Source organism: Cydia pomonella, chromosome 16 (assembly GCF_033807575.1).
Source record: "Cydia pomonella isolate Wapato2018A chromosome 16, ilCydPomo1, whole genome shotgun sequence".
Classification (NCBI taxonomy): Eukaryota; Metazoa; Arthropoda; class Insecta; order Lepidoptera; family Tortricidae; genus Cydia; species Cydia pomonella.
Genome location: NC_084718.1, coordinates 11949677 through 11973920, shown reverse-complemented (window position 1 = coordinate 11973920; position 24244 = coordinate 11949677). Strand labels below are relative to the sequence as shown.

The 24244-nt window shown below is 35.2% G+C and overlaps 1 protein-coding gene across 11 annotated transcripts in view; it reads left to right on the top strand.

Annotated features, from left to right (window-relative positions):
- LOC133526348 (dual 3',5'-cyclic-AMP and -GMP phosphodiesterase 11-like) overlaps positions 1–24244 on the top strand; it is a 188514-nt gene that overhangs the window by 92085 nt on the left and 72185 nt on the right. For all 11 annotated transcript variants that reach the window (XM_061862920.1, XM_061862917.1, XM_061862923.1 and 8 more), the window contains exon 6: positions 11417–11562. In XM_061862920.1, the coding sequence (XP_061718904.1) occupies positions 11417–11562 (146 nt within the window). The remainder of the gene's footprint in view (positions 1–11416; positions 11563–24244) is intronic.

Here is a 24244-nt window from a genome sequence, read left to right as displayed (position 1 = left end):
ATGTCGCTCAGCAGCCACCGTCAAAGTTATAATCAGGGCTGGCTCCGACACCGAGACTTGTCAAAAGTAGTTATAAACAAAATCCCTGATGTCAGCGAGTGGTATTGTACCCGAGGTCAGTGGCCGCTTGGTGGACGTGCTCCTAATCTCATCTGAAGTGTTATTATTTCACAAAAACAGATGAACGTGATTGTATTGAGCGTACAGCTGTTAAAAAATACACCAAGCGTATTAAATGTTATGCTCTATTGTGTTGTCATTATTCCCACAATAAAAGGGCGTAAGTGCTACTTATTTTTCGGTAAATTTTTTGCTTCTATTTTTTTTTGCTTCGTCTCATCTCGTGCGAAGGCTCGGAACCTTTCATTTTGCTTGATTTGATACGCACTTTTCTAATTTTAGGACTAGTTATTTTTTTATTGAGGAATATAAGGAACAATACTAACTGTCCTAGTCATCTCGTTACGGTTCTTAAAAGTAGTAGTAGTAGTAAACTCTTTATTGTACAAAAATACATATTAAATGTAACATACAATTAGTAAGAAGTACAAAGGCAAACTTATCCTTTTTAGGGATCTCTTCCAGTTAACCTTTGAGTAGATGAGAGGAAAGAGTGAAAAGAGGGTGACAAATGCAGCAAAATGGCCAGGTACCAGAAAGACAAAGGATATAAATACATACATAACTTATAGGATAAACATGTTTTACAACGAATAGGAATTGGGAAAATACACTAAAAATTGGATAGAAGTAGAAAAATATAAAGCAACTATACAATAGAAATATATATATGAATCAGTCAGATAACCATAGCATATTTAACCTCCCCTTGAGCGACACAAACGATTGCGCTCGTCTGAGGTAGGCATAGGTAACTCATTCCACAGCTTCACTGAACCAAAGTGCCCCGGAACCAGACTGATGTCATTCGAATCTGTCTATGCAATATGTACATATAGTTTATACACAACAATAACGTACACAGATCATCGTGCCGCCGTGGCCACGTTTGATAAACGAAGCGCGCGCGGGTGCACGTGCACTGAGAGCAACACGCTTATCTGGCCATTAATGGACCATATTTCTATACTATAAGGTTGATAACATGACCAGTTCATTGCAATTGGACTGATAGCGACACTCGGCCATACATAATATTGCCGATGATGGTATGTCTTAGCAGCATTTTGATACTAAGGCAAATTAGCCATGGGTTAGCTGCTCGTATATTGTACTATGACTATCGGTTTGTAAAGGTCGTGTTTTATTTGCAGATAATATCGTAGTTGACATCGTTGTACACCTACGTTAAAATGTAACTGACGTAAAAATAGACTATCTCATTATAATATTTATATATAAACAACAATAATAATAATGTTTACTTACAGGCAGAGGCACCCGTCACCTTGAAACGACAGAATGTGTTAAAATGTGCCAAAAGCGGAAACTGTGGGAACAGCTCGAATGTACGAAAAAAGGTTTTATTTATCGCAGTTCATATGTAGATGTAATAGCACATACTTTGATGGGGCTTCTGACCAAAAAGTCAATTTTACGAGTTTGTTATCCTAGATTCTATAAAACCTTGTAAGTCGGCCTCCCTCCTCATTTTAGTATTTTCTGATTTCATCTAAAATGCGGGACACAAAATTGGCGTAGACACTGCGACTGCTACTTGATCTTCCGAGAGAAGGAGACTGTAGTTAGTTGGGGTATTGGGAATTTGGGACATATTCTCATAACTTCACTAACACATTAGGAGCTCAAATAAGTTATCGTTGCAAAGTACGTACTATTTAGATGATACTATTAATTCGAACTCAAATCTTTGCAATGCCGGTCCAATTAAATAAATAATTTTGCGCACAAACACATTTAACGCTCTAATTCCTTCTTCTCTACTAATTAAGTACCAATTTAAGCACTGTGGATGCGCTATCTTGAACAAACTGAAATTTGCCATATTACGTTTCGACACATGCATTTTTTTACATTAAAATTGACGCCTTAATGAAAGCCTTCATAGTAGAACTATAGTGGTAAGTCATCAACGCTATATGTAGGTATTCAACTTTATGTATACTATACTAATCATGCTTAGTACCTACCCAATACAGTTCAGTTCGAGCCTAACATTTTTTTCCTTGCTAACGCCATCCGTACATGGCGACCGGAACAGTTTATCGACCCTCGTTGGTCCACGTGCCGTAGTGCGAATTTGAAATCATTACTCGTACATCGATGGATCGTGAAATAACAATGATTTCAATTCCTTTTGTTGTTTTCAAGTGATAGACGTTTGTGCGAGTTGTTTACCAGCAAAATGGGGAAAAACAGTCCAAATCTGAAGAAACAATAGTGGTGCGAAATGCCGTGGGAGGCAATAATAACGCCTCTGTTGAAGAACTGAGAGTTCACGTCACAATGACTAACATATTATTATCCGTAATAGTGTATAATTTTGAGATTACTCTACGGCGGATACAGGATTTTGATTAGTACCCAATACAGTTCAGTTCGAGCCTAAAATTTGTATGATTTATTTTCTTCCTAACGCCATACGTAAAGAACATATTTATTTAATAAAAATATAAATTTATAAATTTTACCAACCCAAATTATTATAGGTTACGCTTGTAGGAACGCTTTTGAAATTCGCCCACATGCTATCTGCTTCAACAAAGTGATCTAGATACTTCCATTGTCTATCCTAGCTTTGATTAATTTGACTAGAAATGTTCAGTTATTAGATGCGTCTGCGAATTGCAGCCCGCAGCCGACTCGAGTATAAACCGATTGAGGTGCATCGGACACGAAAGCGATTGAACCGAATGATTTATTACGGATTCATTGAGAGCCGTCTGCAAGCCGCAACTAGGGTTGTGCCAGTTGCCAGCCCGCCATTTCACCAAATTGACAATGTTACTTGACAAAGACACGCGATGTACATACATCTCTGAATTGACATGTAATTATGGTATTGTCTATTATTATATGAATGAATTGACATGTAATTATGGTATTATCATATTTTCTATTGTTACCTGTTACTGAACTACCTACTTGGCGAAATAGAGGCCAGGGCCAAAGAAAGTCGTCAGGCTGGATTTTTCCAAGTCAACGCATATAAATAAATGTGTTTATTGTTTCGTGAATGAATGAAGGAATGATAGATTTGTACTAAAAAATGTGTGAAATTTTATTTTTCCATGTCTTGTTTTTCCAATGTATGGCCTACAATTATTAATGTTCATATTTATTAACTACTACCTAAACCATATCCCGCAACTTACAACGAGGTTTTTATTTAGATTAATGCAAACGATGCCATCACAAAGCTTAGAAATAACCTCGCCTATGTAGGTTCTGCCCAAATAAACGTTTACGCGACGGAACCTCTGTTAAATAATATAATAGCTAATATACCCATAGAATTTAATTTAAGATTTGTCTAAGTACCCTCAACACAAGCCTTATAGAGCTTACTGTGGGACTTAGTCAATTTGTGTAATAATGTCCTATAATATTTATTTATTATTATTTATTTATATGCCTATCACATCTATAATTTACACCTGTATTTTTTTGCGAAGCGAATTTGCATAATATTATGTAACGCAGTTTTATATTTGTATCGGTATAGAATAGGTAGATAACCTATAGATTAGATGAGATGATTCGGAGTTCAATTTGCCCGGGTCACAAATACATCTAAACCTAATCTACGCCGGGATGGAGGGTATTTGTTTAATTTGCCATGGCAATTTATCCCTGTCGCGGTAGATAAACGAAATGATTAATTATCGACGATTTGGGTCGAACGTGACCGGTCCAATAATCCTGCAAGGACTAAAAGGGATTCAACACTTCGTTTTTTAGGGTTCCGTACCCGAAGAGGACAAACGAGACCCTAGCTATTACTAAGCCTCCCTTGTTCGTTAGTCTGTCTGTCAGAATTCTGACAAAATTCTCATTCTGCTAAGCTAATGAAAGTAGGCCTTATTTATAATACGGTCTGGGGTATTTCGGTGTATGTCTAGTCTATGTTAAAAATAATGTAAATGAACCCAATCTCACCTATTTGGCAAACAGTAATTACCACAAAATAGAATATAGCATAATTTAAACAAATCTATTATTTATTTTCATCCACAGACTGAGTCATATAGTTTTGTTTGTTTACGCTTAGGTACTTATCTTAAATAACTGTACAAAGTACGGTAGAGCAATATTGTTGTAATAATACTTATAATGCCATTGCCATATTAACGTTTTATGATATTACATAATACAATAACAGTAAACAATGAGTATAAGTAAATCTCATCAGTCAGAACGTTCTGACAAATAAGCGAACGAGCGAATGAGTGAATGCAATGAATTGTTCGATAGTTCTGAAACTGTTGCGGCTGCCCAGGAACTAATCATTGGCTCTTCCGCCTCGTTTGATGTAGGAATAATGGAGATAAGACATCAGTCATTCTTTTGTGAATGTGGTTGGTCTAACGTGATTCTGAAATTGAACAATGTATACTCGTATATAGAATTCATTGGATATAAATATATAGGATTTCATTTCAGGTTGTTATTATTATTAATTTCTTTATTTATACAATGATCGTTGAGTCAACAACCCACATGGCAGTAATCTTGCGTATTATAGTAATTATTATGTATCGTGCATGCTACGAGTATATTGTATAGTCGACGTCAAAAGATATGTTTACATTTTTCGCCTTATTACAAAGGAGTAAGGTGCAAAAGTGTTTTTTTTTAAGACATACCTAAATAATATCAACGTCATCAATTGTATAAGTATAATGATAATGACAAGTCAGTCAAAAATGTCAACATCGTATCTAAATTTTCGTTTAACGACTTGACATTTAATTCATAGGCCCAACAATTGCGCTTAATTGAGTGAAATCCTATTCATGGACGTAACAAAACTCCAATCAAAATTAACCAGAGCCGCTTCGTAACCAAATAAACAGTCATTCATTCGAAATATGGCAAAGCAAAACAGATACGTCGAGAGCTTTATCGGCCTGTAATTACGCCATACACGTATGGTATCCTTCGTCTGGTTGCAAAATCAACCTTATCGCATTCTGTATAATGTTTATATTCGAAATAAGCCTTTACAAGAAATATGAGGGTTGGAAAGTTAGTGTTTATGTGAGAAGCTCGTAGATAAATGCCGCTTTCAGTCGACATCGGCCATCAATGCGGACTATGAATATTCACGGTCGCTAAATAAATGCAGGGTGCTTGTTTCCACGGAAACTGATTCTGATTTATACGGTATTTCCCTTCAGAATGATGATTTAACAGATTGTGGCGTGCTACTGCTTCGAAAAAGGTGGCGACGCTTCAAGCATCGATATATTTTGTCACTACTCTGCGATACGGACAAAATATTATAAATTAACGTGGTGGAAGCAACGCTTTGAGAGCTCTAGGATTCTTAATGCGAAACTCCGCCCACTTCACCCAAGCTAAGACTCTTAAAGTTTTATATTGTGCTTTAGTTAGAAGTAAACTTGAATATGCTTCCCAAATTTGGAATCCTTGTTATAATACGTACATTGACAGGATTGAACGCATTCAGAAAAAGTTTCTGAAATACTTAAGTTTTAAGCTTAAAAGTCCGTATCACTCTAATGACTACCTAAGCACTTGCAAAAAACACCATCTAATTCCTTTACAAAAACGTCGCGAAATCGCTGATATAACTTATATACTTAATATCACCACTGGCAATATTGATTGTCCACAACTTCTTTCTAAACTTTCGTTCAATACGCCCACTCGGTCTAAAAGATTTTATCCCCCCCTTTCAGTTAAACGCACTTTATCTAATTATAGGCAAAATAGTTTCCTGTGTCGCGCAGCTCGTAACTTGAATAATTTGTCGAACGATCTAGATATTGACGTTTTTAATTGCTCAATCCCTAGTGTAAGGCGCAATCTAGTCAATCAATGCTTCTAAATAACATGTTGCAGGTAGTGATATGCTATGGAGTGTGATCTGTAACTTTAATGTATTTGAGCCCGGTCCATGTTGTTCATCTAAATGCGAATATAAGTTGTTTATCTTAGTGTAATTTCATAAGTTATAAGTGTCCTTGCTTATTGCTCATATCTATTTCTTGGTCTCTCTTTTTTTATTAATTGTAACCTTGATATATTTCATATTGTAATATCTTGTGTCACATGTGCTTTTGTATCTAGTGTGTATTTTGTTATTATATATACAGTTTCTATTTGCGAGTTCCTGTAATTGGCTCTGTACTACTATCTAAAAAGTTTAATGTATTTTTTATAGCTGTTGGAATTCCTTGTATAAATAAATAAAAAAATAAATAAAAAAGTATAAGTTAGCTAAATTAATATTCACCCTATTTAATGTATTTTATAAGGAGAAGACTCGGAAGTATCTCTGATGAGAACGTATTTAGGTTAAGCTAGGAAATATTTTAACAATCTGATTGTACAACCGTAGGTAACTATACTACAATCTAACCTCGTTCCTTGAATTTAACAGCCATCTATTTCTTATTTTTGTCCGTAACTCGCTACAAATAAGACTCCAGCTAAGACCTAGGTACGCCAACTACAGTAGTAACCTCAGTTGACCAGAATAGGACCGTGTTGGTCAGCCAGTCAAACGCAGTTACGCAAGCGAAGCAACAAAGAGTATTCATTGGACCGCGGACGGCAATGGGCGCCGTGTGGTTGGTAGGGCTGCTAGGATACGACACATTAGAATCGACTCTAAAATGTTTTAATGTTGATTTGCGTACAAACGGTACGATTCTTTAATATTATATTATTAATCAGTACACAAACCAATACAGTTGCAACTGTATAGTAACATACATATAAAGAAAACAGATCTGTACTCTTTTCAACAACTTTATAGCAGATCAAACATTTGACGGCATTATGAAAAAACATTATTAATTTTTAAAAATGTGCCAAAAATATGTATGCACTACCTTAACATATGAGCAATAAAGTCGAGTATATATATTTTTGTTACCTTTTTCGTATCGATATTTTCAGACGTGACTGTATCTATCTATCTATACTTATGTTGTCTTATGTTTTATCAGTGGCTGTTAAAGTTGGCCCCAAAATATAATTATTATTTCTTCACGAAGTTCTTTTCTATCCAGGATATGTCTATGGCATGGATAATATCTATATATTATCCATGCCAATTTTTTGAGCAATTAATAATCATGGGTATTTTCTATTTCTGGTGTATTTTCAGACGTAACGGTACAGTACTAATACAACAATATAAATAATAGTACACAGAACTAATAATTTCTTCTGATTGCCTGTTCTAGAAATTAGTGAAGTTTGTTATGCAAGCTTCTACTAAGTAAATATCTAACATATTATAAAGTCGATATTTCACCGTGGAATATATTGTTTTAATGGACAACCCTGTAGCGTCGATAATTTACTGAAATTGTCACGGAAGTGGTGAAAGCTGTGCAGTAAGTGTACTGAAATATGAATCACAATTAATATAAATAGGCAGTTCTCCAATTGGTCGCAAATTCGAAAATATTCCAAGAAAATTGTAACGAGCGAACCCCAGGTTCCGGGCTAATAATGCAGAGACATACGAGTAGTATTTTTTTATATTCATCAATACGTAGAGTTTTTATTTAATTTGACTAGTCATCTGCAAAATAATAATATATATTCTTCTTCATCGGTGGAAGCAATAAACAAAGTCAGACCGTTGTTTAGATATGACATGCCCAAGTTATTTCATTGGATTGTTACTATCCTGTTACTCCTCTTTCCTTCAAGGAAATTAATACTCATGAAAATTGGCAGTCATAGTACAGTCAGCATCAATAGTAGCGGATGAAACAACGCGCCAAAAGTATCTGATATTACTGATAACTTTTCCAAATATAGATAATTCTCTAATATTTACCTTCGGAAGTATATCTTTTACAGTCTAAATTGTTCTACATATAGAACCATCAACTTTTGTTGAGCTGTTACAGAATGATAGATACTTTTGAAACCTAATTTGATCCGCTACTTTTGATGCTGGCTGTACTATGATTAAAATATTATTAACAAACTTTCGATACTATACTGTTACAAATCTATATATTTATTTGCGGAAATTGGACGGAAATCGGAGTTGAAGGTGAATTAAACCTGTCGGCGCGAGATGAGACGGGGGGGTGGAGGCATCGCTGTTTTCGGACCCTTCATTTTCCTGTTAACATCCGATTCAGCGAAAATTATAGAAATTCAATATATAATAAATATAGAAGAGTCATTAATTAACGCACATATCCCATGCCACATAGCTTGGAGGATTTAGCAACTGGAGACGCCTTGTCTCAATTTTTCAGCATAATACAGTCTGCCGATTATTGCAGAGGAGGGGCACGTCCAATGTATGGCTATTTGTACGTAACGTACAAATAGCCATGTCAGATAAACGTCAGTCCATACAATACATATGGCCATTGGCCGAGGTTTTCGACAGAGGGGTAAGCTCTTAAAGGCGACGACTTGTTAAATCCTCCAAGCCACAACAAGACGGAGGATTTAACCCTTATCCAGGCCGCAGCAATCTACAAGTTTTTCCCAAAAAAATCCAAATATATTCCAATTAATCCAGCTTTGATGATTCATTTGAATACAAGTCACATTTCCCGAAAGTGCATTCCAATTTGAACTTTAACCCGGAATGCTAAAGTTGAACTTCTATAGTCGCGTATATGGTCGATAAATCGTACTATGCCTGGAAAGGGGTTAAATATATTTTTTCTTATTTAAACATAAACAAAATAGTAACTAATAATATTGGTATGTGAGTGAATTATGGATTATTGCTTGTGTTTGCCCACTTTTTTTCATTTCTCGCTTTTAATTTTAGCATAATCGCAGCAATAGGTTAAGCAATAATAATAAACAACATGCATAGTGCTAGTATTCGCAAAATATTGCGCTTGTTTCTCAAACAATAGAACCGCAATTTGGAAGATGAATGAAGTTTTCCGACATCCATAATGTGAAGCAAACTTTTTATAGGAATCGCCCAAGTTTTCATAACAAGTACATTTTATAGCAAAAATAATTTTGATGTTTAGCATTGTTTTGATTCTCATAATAACGAAATGAAGTAAAAATTAATTACAAAAAAATGTCGTGCAACACTAGGTTTAAACTAATTTATAATTATTATAAGTCGTGCATGTCAACATAATTACGTAGATGTCAATAAATTTTACATTAGAAAAGAAATATATAAATAAATTATTAGTAAATTCATTCTTATTCAGTATATTAAACAAAATTCAATAAAACTAAATAAATTGTTAATATCGTAATAAACCCGTCAAATGTCAATTCATTCTAGTGAATAAAAAAAAAAGAAGTTTCACTTGTGTTCACGTCACGTATACCAACAATAAGCATGTTAGCTAATTCGAAAACTAAAATATTAAATTGTTTTAGCGTTAGCAATATAGCATCATTATTTGTTTCGCGCAGTATGTCTTTTTCCTCCATACCTCTCTATCGTATTGTCGTATCGCTAAAATGAAAACAAAGCTAAATAGCATACCATTACTATTCAAATGGAAAATCTGCCATACTCTCAAATTGTTGCTAACCAACGAGAGCCCTTAAAATCTGGTGTAGGTTTGAGTGTATTTTAACAAGAGAAAACACCAAACTCCCGTCAAGAGTCAACAGGCTATTAACTTAGACTGACTAAGCTGCCGAGGGTTTGACCAGTAATTTGCTTTGGCAAAGTTTGTTTAGGTGTTTAGTTCGGGCCGTATACGCGTGGGTGCCAGATTTAGGCTAACTGGCCTATTATTGGGCTGGTGATGGATAGGTACATTATAAATAGATTTATAGCAATCTTAAAATAAATTATTGAAAATACAGGGAACATATTTATAAGTAAGGATACCTGAGTCCCTAATCCGTCATAAGGTCATAACATAACAGTAAATTAAAGTGTAAAGGGCCGCTGATGTGACAAGCGTCCATAGGTACGGCTGTAAGAGCTGTAGGCATTATTAGGTAGCTTGAATTTGTATTCGTTCTTGCGTATCGTAAACATTTTCTAACCAGCACGCTAGTAAACTGGTAGAGAATGCCTCGTGACATTAAGTCCGCCTTTTGTACTATAAGATTGTTTTTCTTTTGTGCAGTAAAGATTAAATAAATAAATAAACTTAAAATAATTTAAAAATATAAATACCTGACGTTCGTAATACATTGTTTGAACATAACTACCTACATTCACTTCACATTCATGCGGTGGTCCTTCAGGCTGTGATCGATTTTCAACTGTGCAGTCACGTGTGATACGTTCCATATATTAAGCCCTATGCCAATAGAACAAGGTTGGAATTAACTTTGCTAGCTTTTACACGTTATGCATCAGTCAATTCGATCTTGCACGTGGGGTCGCTTCACACCCTTCCGCGGACGGAGACGAAGCGCCTGAGTGCTGACTTGAATAATGATTTACTCAATACCACATACAGTACCAGCCAATATTGGCTATCTGTAAACGATTGCATTGCCATGGGAGAAATGTAATAAATACTTAATGGGGGATATGCTGACTTTCAACGTCAAAATTGCTCTACCATCTCGTCTCTTATTTTAGTGACATAATTGACATATATTTTTATACTACGTCGGTGGAAATCAAGCATATGGTCCGCCTCCATCAGGCGCCTGCAAGCCTATGGACGTCTGCAACTCCAGAAGTGTTACATGTACCTTGCCGACCCTAATATTCTGCAACCTCGTTGAGAGGTTTCCCATAGTATGTATATTGAATATCTGTTTATACTGAACGGGAGTTTATGATTTCTTCGGAATTATTTCAAAAGTGACGTTAATCGTTCGCGGATTTCGAACTACTTACGCGTGTACTTAATTATTAATTAATTATATAATCGACAAGAACCAATTTTTCAAATATATAAGGTTCAATTCATATAATGTCATGTTTTGGTTCTTACGTTGTTTCGACTATAACAGTTTTCTGTATTTAATATAAATTATTTCACACCAACATGCAGGAAATAAAGCACCAGATAATTATTAGAAGAAACTGATTTGACTAGTCGGAGAATACCTTAACTATTTCATTCGCTTTTACCCTAGGGACGTCACTCAATCTAATCGACATTCACATTAGCCCATTAACCTTTTGAATGCCACGCCTATCGTGTGCGGCGCGGAAACGTGATCCTTGTCGGAATACACGAAGGTTGATATTGGCCTGAAGTCTCGCGTCTGTGGACGTCTTTGGAGGTCAAAGGGTTAAGGGTCCGGTTTAGTTACAATAATAATCAAATAGCTTAAAATTCCTACACATCCCATTATTTTTCAGGTGAAAGACATCTGCAACGAACTGGAGGTGCGGGTGCTGTGCCACAAGATCCTGCAGAATGTGTCGATACTCCTGGATGCGGACCGGGGGTCCCTTTTCCTGGTGCAGGGCGATAAGGCGGCGTCCCCGCATCCTCAGAATGGCAGGTAAGAATTACTTCCTTATTCCACTAGCTCAGTGACCCAAAAATAAGCTTGGGCTCTGACACAAGAGAACGCCACTCTACCCTATTCTGTGCAACTTTCCCCCAGTTGGGTTTTCTGAGGATGGATGGACAAGACTTAGGGCTTTGTCACTCCATCTGGGACGCTCGGACGGACGTTTTTCATCCGGGTGCCCCACGTACGCTCTTTTCACTACTACTCGATTATTCGAACGCTGCTGCCATTCGTCGATTTTATAAAAGCCGGCTACGCGCTACGACGTAGCATAAGCCAATATGTATACTACGAGATACCTCTACTACGCTCAGACAATATTATACGTCTACTATATACGAGTTACGTTACGAGTACTTTCGTACATAAATGATACGTGGTATTCAAACAATACAATGTATGTGGTCAGAAATGTATAAACTGGAATCGATCATTCCATTAAGGGCGGTAAACAAGACACACGGGAGGTATGCGAGTTCGTAATTCTTGTACCACCCGTGGTACACACAATGTTATTCATCACACTTGTGAAGAAAAAAACTAAGTTTTAGGCGAAATTTTTAAATACGGTAACATTTCAAACATTTGTCTGCCATATTTGTCATTATTGGCAGGTTAGGCATCGAAGGCACAGATCCATCCGGCATTCAGCCACGATTGAAAATTGTGTAAAAATATTTTTTCTACTCCCGTACTTTTATTTGTCATATAAAGGTAGGTAGGGTTTTAAAGATGTGTGCACGAGCACACATCTTTAAAACCCTACCTTACAGTTGTCAAGACAAGTCTTTAGTCTATTCTCCCAAAAAAGCATTTGTTCATACACGCAGTATCTTTTTGGCACTTTTCGATACTTCGTGTAATGACCACTTAAAAATATTGTATGAAATACATTGTTTCCAACCTTATTTAAAATTTCATCGCTGACAAATAAGTGAACCATCGACTTTTTTTTTTTAAATTTCATTCATTCATTTTCCCGCCCATATAATACCCTCCATTCTTTGCTACTTCTTGAATGTGGTTATTGTGGTTATCGAATAAAAACTTAAAAAAACAGTGTGTCTTTCAAGTTAAAATGGACGAAGATAATATGTTTGTGTTTTTATCCCCCAGCAGAAGTGGCTCAGATTAGGTATACTATTTAAAATAGGTAGATACCGTAGCTCGTCAGTAGAAGTCCACTGCAGTGCAACGAGGAGGGGAAGTAAAATATTGGACACGAGGGTGATAATTCCCGAACAGCCGCAGGCTTGAGAGAATTAAAGATCCGAGTTTGTAATATTCTTACCCTCGGAGTTACACACAATGTTTTTCATCACACTTGCAAAGAAAAAACTAAACTATAAGGGCCGATACAGACGGACTGCAACCCGACTACAACTTGTATGGGAACTGCATGCCGACTGCACTCCAACTGCAACGTCGACGTGCAGTTCCCATACAAGTTGCAGTCGAGTTGCAGTCCGTCTGTACCGGCCCTTAGCGTAATCATTCGGTGACACTTCTATCATTCGTCCGCCATATTGCCATTGTTTGACAGGTTATTACTATTCGGGTCAGCCGCATTCGAGGGGAGCCAGTGCTGTCAAACTGGTCAAACTTGACAGACATTCAGACGTACTCTCAGAGTAAACAACAATTGAAGCGAATTGAAGGTAATACTTATTAGGCATCGAAGGTACAGACATTTCTGGCATTCAGCCGCGATTTAAAATAGTATAAAAATATTTTAAACGGCTATTAAATTAATGAAATTAAATTTTTTTAAACATAAACAAAAACTTTAAATTATAACTCCCTAGTTATAGGTTTTTTCACAATCCATAACTCCCACGGGAACAATATAGGCCTTTGTCTTTTAGTACACCTGCATGAAATAAGATCTTTTGATCTTTCGAGCAAGTGTGATGAAAAAATATTTGTTAAATTTACAATTTTATTTAAAAGTAACTGCTTCGTCGTAGAAAAAAGTATTGTATGAAACGTTGTTTAACTGAGTCAAAAAATACTCATGTCGTTTTTATTACCAGTTTTCGGCTTCGCCTCAAATTGTTATTCACGCCACTCGTCTTTTTTTGACGTCTCTCAAACAATGTTTGCATAAAATACTATTAACCAGCTATTAAATTAATCAAATTAGTATTTTTTACCTTACACAAAAAAGTATACATTTTAAAAGAAGACTAAGTAATCTACTCTAGAGTAGGTGATATATAAAACCGGTCTGGCCTAGTGGGTAGTGACCCTGCCTATAAAGCCGATGGTCCCGGGTTCAAATCCTGGTAAGGGCATTTATTCGTGTGGTGAGCATGGATATTTGTTCGTGAGTCATGGGTGTTTTCTATGTATTTAAGTATTTATAAATATATATATATATACTATAAATATCGTTGTCTAAGTACCTACAACACAAGCCTTATTGATCTTAATGTGGGACTTTAGTCAATTTGTGTAACAATGTTCTATATAATATTGATTGATTTATTTATTTATTATGCCCATGGGCATAATGAAATTAAAAAATATATATTATTCCCGTCCCGTGGGCACAACATAGCTCATTTCATCTCAGTATGCTGGCATACAATAACACGAGCAACTGTGATGAAAACCCTTTTAACAATAAGTTGTTCTTTTTTAACTGTCAAATCTCGTTCACAAAAGTGTTACCGTACAGACTTACAATTCTATTAACTGGCCAACCATTTTTTAAGACAGTTAACTGATTGCTAAACCGTAATATTACAAACAGGAAAAGGGGAAACCGCAAGAGTTATATTATCTCGAGTGACATTATCATAACTGGGGAATCATTATTACATTTAATCTACATCCAGGTAATAAATCAGAGTCCCCCACCGCATTTGTCTTTCTCGGCTAATCTGAAAAATGAGCATGATTTAATATCCTTAAATAATAATACAACGGGTTGTTCCTGCGAGTTTATTTTGATCCCGTTTTTATATTTTGTCGTGGTGGATAAACTTAACACAATCTTAAGCCTGACGTTAAATTATTCAGTTTCAGTTGTTTACTTAAAGAAATATTTAATTTGGTCAAGAGAAAAAATCTAGTCTAATACTGTACTTATGTAAGTTAGTTACGGGACCGGTCAATAGTGCATCATTATAGGCAAAACTATTACGCTTTTTGAACTGAAGCACTAATCTTCCAATTAATCATTTAGGGGCTAATAATGGTGGTATACCGGTAGGAATATGACATACTTCAAGAGTAAATCTAAAGTCGATTTCTCGAGCTTGCTAGTATCATAAATAAAAGATACAATTTGGGTAAATAAAAAAACTTGGTAGGTATTGAATGTCGGCCATCTTTTGCTATTCTTTTTATTTAACTCTTTAATTATTATTGGTCGTTAAGCAGAATGTTCATAATTATTCAAGTGAAGGGCTACGAGACCTTCATTTGCAAGTGTTATTTCAAAATGTTTGGCTATGCAAGTAAATGTTTTTACTACAAACTATTAATATTATTTTACTTCCAACTTAATCCATTTACCGGTTTATATTGCTTTTACACATTCGGTTTCGTGTTAGCGCAAGCAAATGCGTGCTAAACAATGCTGGAAACGCTAATTCATATTCCATTATCAACACAGTTATCTGACCATTTTAAAACCGTATTTGAACGAAATAAGGTCTACTTTTGATCAGTTATAACTGTTGCGGTTTTACGCAGTACATTGTTAGATTATACCGCAAAATAGCACCCTTCTAATGACAGGCGAACTTTGACAATGATTGCTGTTTGCATTTACGACTTTGTTTGCCGGGTGCTAACAAGCTTTTCCGCTTATCCAATTGCCATTAGTCTAATTAATATCCACGTTAGTTTTATTTATGATGCCGATCGATGTTTATGACGACGGAAAAGGTTACAATATCTAGCTGTGAAGAAAGGTACTACGAGCTCGATTCGTTAAATCCTCACCTTTACTATACGACGTTAGACCAAGATAAGTCTGCAACGCTTTTGATAGCATAGGCAGTGCAAGTGTTACGAGTATTTATAGGTCATAATGTCATAGAAGTTTGACGTTTAAAATAACACTTGCTCTGCATGTGCTATTAAAATCTTTGCAGATTTGTCTTGGTTTAACTCTAGTTATTTAATTTTGTATCTTAAGATATTACTTGTGGAAGACTAAACCCCTTTAGAGAAAACTCATGTTTATTAAAAAAAAAATAACAAGACGCATTGTCTTTCTACAAAGTCCGTGGTTTTAGAAAAACTACGTAAACTTTTCCTTGTATTTACTAAGGTACGCGTAATTAAGTAAGTAAATAATATTTATTGTGCACCAATAAGTCAAAATTACACTAAAAATTAAAAACAGTTAAGGACTCGGTAACAACAGGCGGTCTTATCGCTAAAAAGCGATCTCTTCCAGACAACCTTACTAATAAGGTACTTACAGTACTCGAGTATTTATTATTTGTGGCTCGAAACAGTACAACTCGCTCTTTCGATAACGCCTTTAAACGTAAAACGTCAAACTTCATCTCCACCTGTGTCTACCACATTGGCATACAATTTACCACCGGCTGGCGATTGATAACTTCCAGAAATAACCCTAAACTATCCCAGACAGAGAAAATATGATCGCGTAAAATAGTTTCGATAAACGAACGTCGCCCTATTGTCGGTTCGTGTTTACGAGTTTTCAGAGCGAGTACTGTTTAAATCAGTATATTATGCACGTGCATCCATAAACTAAGATCATGTCAGGGAAATTGAATATGTGCAATATGTTTATTTCTAGCTTCTTTATTAGCGGGATGACGTTTATTTCAGCTTGCTTCTTTTACTTCGGTTCAAATGCAGGTGTTTTCAATATTTCACCGCTTACGTTTAAATTCAATGTTTTTTATTTATTAAAATACGATAACAATATGACTCGTAAACTATATGTAACTAATACAAATGCATTTGTATGCAAACAAGCGTTGGTAAAACGTAAAAAAACTTCAAGCTATATTATCACCGTCGACATATTTATACGGCATTAAATGTACTTGTTATTTTATGTTCATAACATAAACTTGTAATAGGTACACACATTTGTTGTAGGTATTTATTTCTACGGTATGAAATGAAATAAAGTTATAAAATCTCTATTTATATCTGAAAAACCAACATAAATCCTGCATGAGGCCTTACTTACTTATTTATAATTACGTCACAGATAGACAAGGGGTATTATTTCAACCCTGCTTCTACATAATAAGTAAAGGTCCTTTGTTTGTTTAGGACTAGGAATATTTGCCATTTATAAGCGAAAACTTGGACTGAAATATTTTGTAGATTTCAATTTTCGTACACGGCAATTTCTTTGTGGCTATTCACCAGCTACTTATCGCAATGCTGTCGCTTGGTCTCTAATAGATTCTAAGGAACACAAGTAATCTTACTTAGTATTACGTTTAAAAAGAGAAAGTTATTTATCTTTCGCGCGCGACATAACTTCCGAAGTTACATTTGTGTGTGTCGTTCCTATTGAACATTGAGAAGAAGAGAGAAAAGTTATTGATAAAATCGTTGGCAAAACCCTCGGCAAAAACCTATTGCTACAAAAAGTGGACATGTGCGATTGCTCTTAGGCATAAACGATCCGGGTCCCGCGACAACCCAACGTTATATTCATGCAAACATTTACATGCGTCTTGCCATAAAGTATACCTTGCAAAGTATGCCTAAAAGCATCAAATGACGCGCATCCCCGTCTCCGAATATTATTACATACCCAGTTTGCCAGATGTCATGTGTACGAGTACGTGCCTCGTCTGAACACTCTAGAGGTATTAAAAATGAAAGGAATGAAAGCTGCTGACATGTGCATAGTAAATATACGCGGGCATATTTGCGCCACCGTTTCTAGACACCCGAAGATGCTCTGGATGTGTTAAAAATACATATTTACTCTAATATGCTTTAAATTGATTAGATTCAACTTAAGAACTCATTTTATGGTTGCTAAAAATGCCTGTGATATAAAAGATATTGCGGTCCTAGAAGATTTAACATATGATCCTGGAGAGGTATAACACATGTCACTTCTCTTGCCTGATCGGAGAAGTACGCTGAGCACAGAGGCAGTAAATCGTAATCGTAATTTTGAAAGATTTAATAAAAACTTGCAGTTGGACAGAATGAAAAGGATACTAAGAATATAGCGTCGACGAGCTAGTTGAGATATCTAAACAAAAGAGAGATAAATGGTTGCATCTTGAATGAGTGTCCTTTCTCTAGCCGTCCTTTCTCCTTTGACCTCTTAATAAGTAACATAGAGATAAATGAACAATTTGTTTCTATACACAAGATCCCAACTAAACCTCATAGTTAACTTACATGAATGTTTGATCTCATGAACCTTTACAAAAGCTTCTATCTCATAAATTAGATATTAATTTAAGGGATAGAAATTTGCTTCGTTCACAATAAATGTTCATTAATAAAATAATTTATATAAATAGATAGTCCCTTAATGTCCTTATGAAATGCAAGAGCATGTATGGATTGTGGAGCTTATATTAATCTACTCGCGTCTTAGCTCGTCTTGGCAACGAAACAGGCAAGCGAGATAATAGGAAAATATTACTTAGGAACCTAGTGCTTACTCACTAATGAGTTTACCATATTGTTTTAATGTCTTGCTAAAGACTGGTATATAGGTCTCTAACGTACAATTGTAATGTTTCATTTCCTTTCAGTATCATACATTCAAATCTTGTTAATTCGTATTCTTTGTCTTATCCGCAGCCGTAGTAGTTTTTAAGCTGGTTTTAGAACAGTACCCCTAGTGTAAATACATTCGATTTTGAAACGTGACGTACGCGTTTGCGTTTAGTCTCATTTTGTATGGGTTTTTTGAACAGCGCGCCAAGCGGGACGTTTTGGAAAGTCAAAAATCTCATACAAAATGACACTTAACGCAAACGCGTACGTCACGTTTCGCTGTCGAAATTAGTTACACTAGGGGTACTGAACACTTTTGGTGACAAACTTTTTGTTCTAGTTTTTAAAAAGCGGCCAAGTGCGAGTCGGACTCGCCCATGAAGGGTTCCGTACCATTTATGACGTATTAAAAAAACTACTTACTAGATCTGGTTCAAACCAATTTTCGGTGGAAGTTTGCATGGTAATGGATATCATATCATATATATTTTTTAGATTTTTCATTCTGTTATTTTAGAAGTTACAGGGGGGGGGGACACTTTTTTTCACTTTGGAAGTGTCTCTCGCGCAAACTATTCAGTTTAGAAAAAAATGATATTAGAAACCTAAATATCATTTTTGAAGACCTATCCATAGATAACCCACAAGTATGGGTCTGATGAAAAAAAAATTTTTTTTTTAAATTTTATGACGTATTAAAAAAAACTACTTACCCCACACGTATGGGTTTGATGAAAAAAGATTTTTTGAGTTTCAGTTGTAAGTATGGGGAACCCCCAAAATTTATTGTTTTTTTTTCTTTTTTTGTGTAAACATCTTAATGCGGTTCATAGAATACATCTACTTACCAAGTTTGAACAGTATAGCTCTTATAGTTTCGGAAAAAAGTGGCTGTGACATAATCGGACAGACAGACGGACATGACGAATCTATAAGGGTTCCCTTTTTTGCCATTTGGCTACGGAACCCTAAAAATGGAAACATCAAATATTAGCTAAAGTTTCCATACGCCACAACGTGTAAAGTTATTACAATATGCTCTTTAAGTTTCATTCCAACCAAGTCTTAAAATGAAATACGCTGGACAAGAAAATCTTTGTAGAATTCAAGGATTCAGCGGTCGCCAAGTGCAAGGCGAAAAGTTCTCGCCCACAGAAATAAAGCCTCAAGGCTAAGTTAGCACAGTATACGAACAATGACAGTAAATTGTTCCGACTATTTAGGAATCATTATGCCGCTTGTGTAAGACCGTTGTTTTCACCGGGCAATGGTCCGTGTGTCCGATGTTTTGTTTTCTTGGTTGTAGTTGTCGGTAGCCACATAAAAAACTGGACGTAGCCGCGTAACACGGTTCGTTGTCCGGTGAAAACAACGGACGTAGGTATACAAGCTACAAGCGGCCTTCGCTTTGCGTTCGCCACCTCCAACGCAACAACTTCTCGTTCATACTAAATTACTCTTGAATCACTTCACAAGGTTAGGCTTTTTTAAGTTATCCTTATTTGCTGCATAAGTTTTTTTCAATATAGAATACTTTATGCTTAACTATATAATATAATTATCCTAATTGTAGCCCCCTTTTTACGTGGTTTTATCCACTATTCCACACGTATAATCATTTGACAAGATGAATGTCGCACTCAGACATGACCGGAACAGGGTTATCCCAGCTGCCTTACGAAACTACTACGAACTTATTTTTTACTTCCTCTTCTACAATTTCACTGCGTCGTTATTTACGACAGAGTACTTAATTAGTTTTCTTAGTATGTATTTTTTCTGGTTGGTGAAAGTTTTTCTTTGATGCGTGGGATAAATCGCTAAAAAAATGGAAACTAAGTAACATACGATATGTTAACGGCACCAATCATAGAACATTTAAGAGAAAATTTGGAGTATTTTGATATTTCACCGACATCTGTAAATTTTCTACTACTTTATAATATATATGTATAATGAATATGGAAATAATTTTCTGGATTAAATTTCATTCATTCATTCATATGCTTTAAAAGTTGAATGAAAGCTACTGCAATTGGTTTCAATATTATTAACTTATTAAAACTATGGTTTTTTGCTCCAGTCATGGGATGTATGGAGTCATCAATTTAAACTTAAGCTTAAGCAGCTCTTTGGCTCTTGTTTATGGTAAAATGTTGCCAGTGATTAAAAACTGATGGTAAATACTAGTTTTACAGGATTTGTCTATACCATCCCATTACTGGTGCCGGTTCCATTATAGAGGTGTTTACTATATATATTAATAAGATTATTCCCTATTTTGTTTTATAATCCTGAAAGAGTTAAAATGTAATTTATACAGTAAAACCCACTTAGAATAATATAATTGAATTCTAAAGGGACTACTCTAAAAACGCATCTAGTCGTATCGTATTACGATACGTGCGAAGTGCATGGTGGGGGTAAGTAAAGCTATTTCAGCGCATAAGGTGGTAAAAATTAGAACTAACAGCGGATATCATCTTTAACATTTCGTACAAGTTATATGGCTCGAAATGAAACTTTAATTTACGATTACTCCTGAAATATTCATTTAAATTGTATGGTGTAAAGACTGTAAAGACCATTGTAATCTCTATGAAATGCTTAATATAACTAACGTGTTTAATTTGATAATTATTGATACTGTATCCGTGTAAATAGCTTTGCAAATACCACATATTATGTGATCTTTTTCTAGAAGTTAAGAATAGTAGTAGGTACAATCTGGTTCAACTATTTTTCCTTAAGAAGAAGGCGTGCAAATATTAATAACTATCTAAGTATTTATACATATAATACATTAATTCATTCTTAAACGAATATTTTATAATAGGTCTAGTAAGTTATCCTTAAAAGATAGACATTCAACATCGTGGACTTTTTTGTAGACCCATGAAAGAGAGACAACCCCAACCATACATTGTGTTGTTATAGCTCAAACGGATTAGGCAGCGTTTTCGATTAAAGCTCCTAGCTAGCGTGATTTTTTCTGACACACATCGTTATATTGTAACCAATTTACACAAAACCTTAACAAGTTATATACCTAAGCCTTCCTCAAGAATCACTCTATTGATAGATAAGAGTCGTATGAAAATCCGTTCAGTAGTTTTTAGTTTTGGAGTAGTTTTATAAGATGTAGTGAATTGACGTTTTCCCCTAGACTTGCGGACGCTAGGTTGCGTGACAGTCGTGCACACAATTAACCGTGAAAAATGTATGGGAACAAATTGCACGGAGTGTGTAATGCGTGTGTTATGTGGGAAATCGTATTAAACATGATTTTATTAAGCATTCTGTACGAAAACTGGTAAAACACTAAGTTAACCTTCATAAATATTGTTATATTCCATGTTGCGGTTTCTGTAACAAAATGCCACGGCCGACTGATCGCTTGCAAGTTACAGTAAAAATAAGCCATTTAAAAAATTCTTTTCAGACTGGAACACTTCATAAAAAGTTAAATAGCGATGCAGATGAAATAAGGCTGCGGTTACACTTACCGCATAGTTATTGGTAACTATTGTAATATTTATTACAAAATATAATTAAACTTTTATTGTTAAAATGGTTTCTCGAAAACACTACTGACTTCGATGAAATTTATATTTACTTATTATTACTTTCCAGGTTTTTATTGTAAAAATTGTTTATTTTTAATACCGCATAGTTATTGGTAACTACTGTAATATTTGTTACAAAGTATAATTAAACTTTCATTGTTAATATGGTTTCTCGAAAACACTACTGACTTCGATGAAATTTATATTTACGTATTATTACTTTCCAGATTTTTATTGTAAAAATTGTTTATTTTTAATTACAATTTTTCATAGCAAGTATTTTTGCACCAACTGCTAGTAATTCAAGCTAGGTTTCAGCTTTTACACAAAATCGTAAGGTATTTCTAGTTAAAATAAGTTTTCATTTCATTTATACAAATAATTCGAAAACAGAAACAAGTTTAAAATTCTTTACAGCCTGATTATACTTATGTATTATTACGAAACCGTTCTTGGGTCACTTGTTAATGATACCTAAAATAAAATAAAACTAGTTATTTATTGTCCTTTGATGTAGTGAAACAATATTATTAAAAGGTCCAACTACGTAATTGGACGTCTATTCCCTTCCAAGGCCATGTGTTTTGTAGGTAACAAAAGACTTTTCGGGAACTCACATCTGTTGGCTTAATATTGGTGTTGTATCTCATATGTAAGTATAGTATGTGAAAAGAATTTGATGCAGCTTTATTTGCGCAAATGTAACGGCCAAGTAAGTTCCACCTAATAAAAGGAACAAAAAGGGTTGTGAGTGGGCTCCTGCGCTACACTAAATCGTGTATCGGGGACACATAAATATGAGCATCCCTCGGGAACAATATAGTGCTAAAATGCTACGTTTATTTCGGAACTTATTATGGAATCTTTGTCCAAATATTTATATATTCTTACTATTCAACGTCTAAATTAGCATGATGTATTCACATTTGTATTTTCAACAATGTTAAGACATAAGCGATAGAAATTGCTTAGTTTTTATAGAAAAACCTTTATGATGCAATAAATGCTCAGTTTCTCAGTTCAACTATTATCTAAGTAGATTTATTTTCTGCACAATCAAAACCACTTTGAGAACAATTAAATCTGAACCACTTTGTGTCAACTTCAATCATAGTCCATTTAAAAACCTATCACCATGCCAATTATGAAAGTTATATATCTGACAGGGACCGTAATTATCTTTTAACATCGTATGATATATATTTTGCACCTACTTTTTGTTACTAAAGCTGCAAAGCGCAGCACAAATAAATTAGCTGCCTCCATTATGAATTTTACTAGCGGCCTGACTTACGGCTCCGTCAAATAAACATCCCGACATGACAGTTTTATTAGCTGTGCTTTATTTAGCATTATTGCTTTGGCAATTCAGGACAATTTATCTTTCACATTTTATTGGCCATTTTTGGACGCAGTCAGGCTTTCCTGTATTGTGCTCTTTTATGGTTTAATTTTTCCAGACTACGCCAAAGCCAAAAGGAAGCATCAAGAATTAGAGGTACATATAATTAATAGTATCAGGCATTACTTTGCTAATCCGCGAGTTAAAAACGTGCCATTCAATAAGTGCTAATACTTTATGTAGTTCGTGTTATTCACGAAGACGCGTGCCTTGACTCGTAATATCATCTTATTAAAGGTTAGATTGGACAAATCTGCGCGTCATCGTGGATGACACGAACTATACTTGCGTATTTTTTACATGCAATTAATGTTTCCACTACAAAAACGCAAATAAATATAACAAACCACCACCAAAAAGTACAAAACTAGACACGTGTTTCACCTCTCTACAGAGGTCTGACGTCCGGCAACTGAAATTGATTATTTTTTAGTTAATTAATAGAATCAGGCGTTACTTTGCGGAAATCCATGCTAATTAAAACAAGAAATATTACTTTGCTAATCCGCGAGAAAATAACGTGTTAATCAATCAGTGCTAACCCGTTATACTTACTTGCGTATTTGCGGTGGGAGGGTGGGAACACTAATTGCATGTAAAAATACGCAAGTAAGTATAACGGGTTAGCACTGATTGACTAACACGTTATTTTCTCGCGGATTAGCAAAGTAATATTTCTTGTTTTAATTATTTTTTAGTTATTTTTGTTTTCATTAGAGATGTACGTGATATCTAGAGGTGGACTATATCAGGCCAATTCGAACGTACACTGACATCAAACCGATATTTGAATGATATGGGAATCATAGCAGTTAGTTGTCATCGCGCGGACGTCTCGCTCGCACTTATACTGTGCGGACAAGTCTGAGCGAAATGAACGCGCGCCTGACAGCTAACTGATATAATTGCAATATCATTCTAATATCGTTTTGACGTCAGTGCAACGTGCAATTTAACCTGAATGAGTAAGTTTTTGATGAAAACACGTTTAAGCCGTAATTGC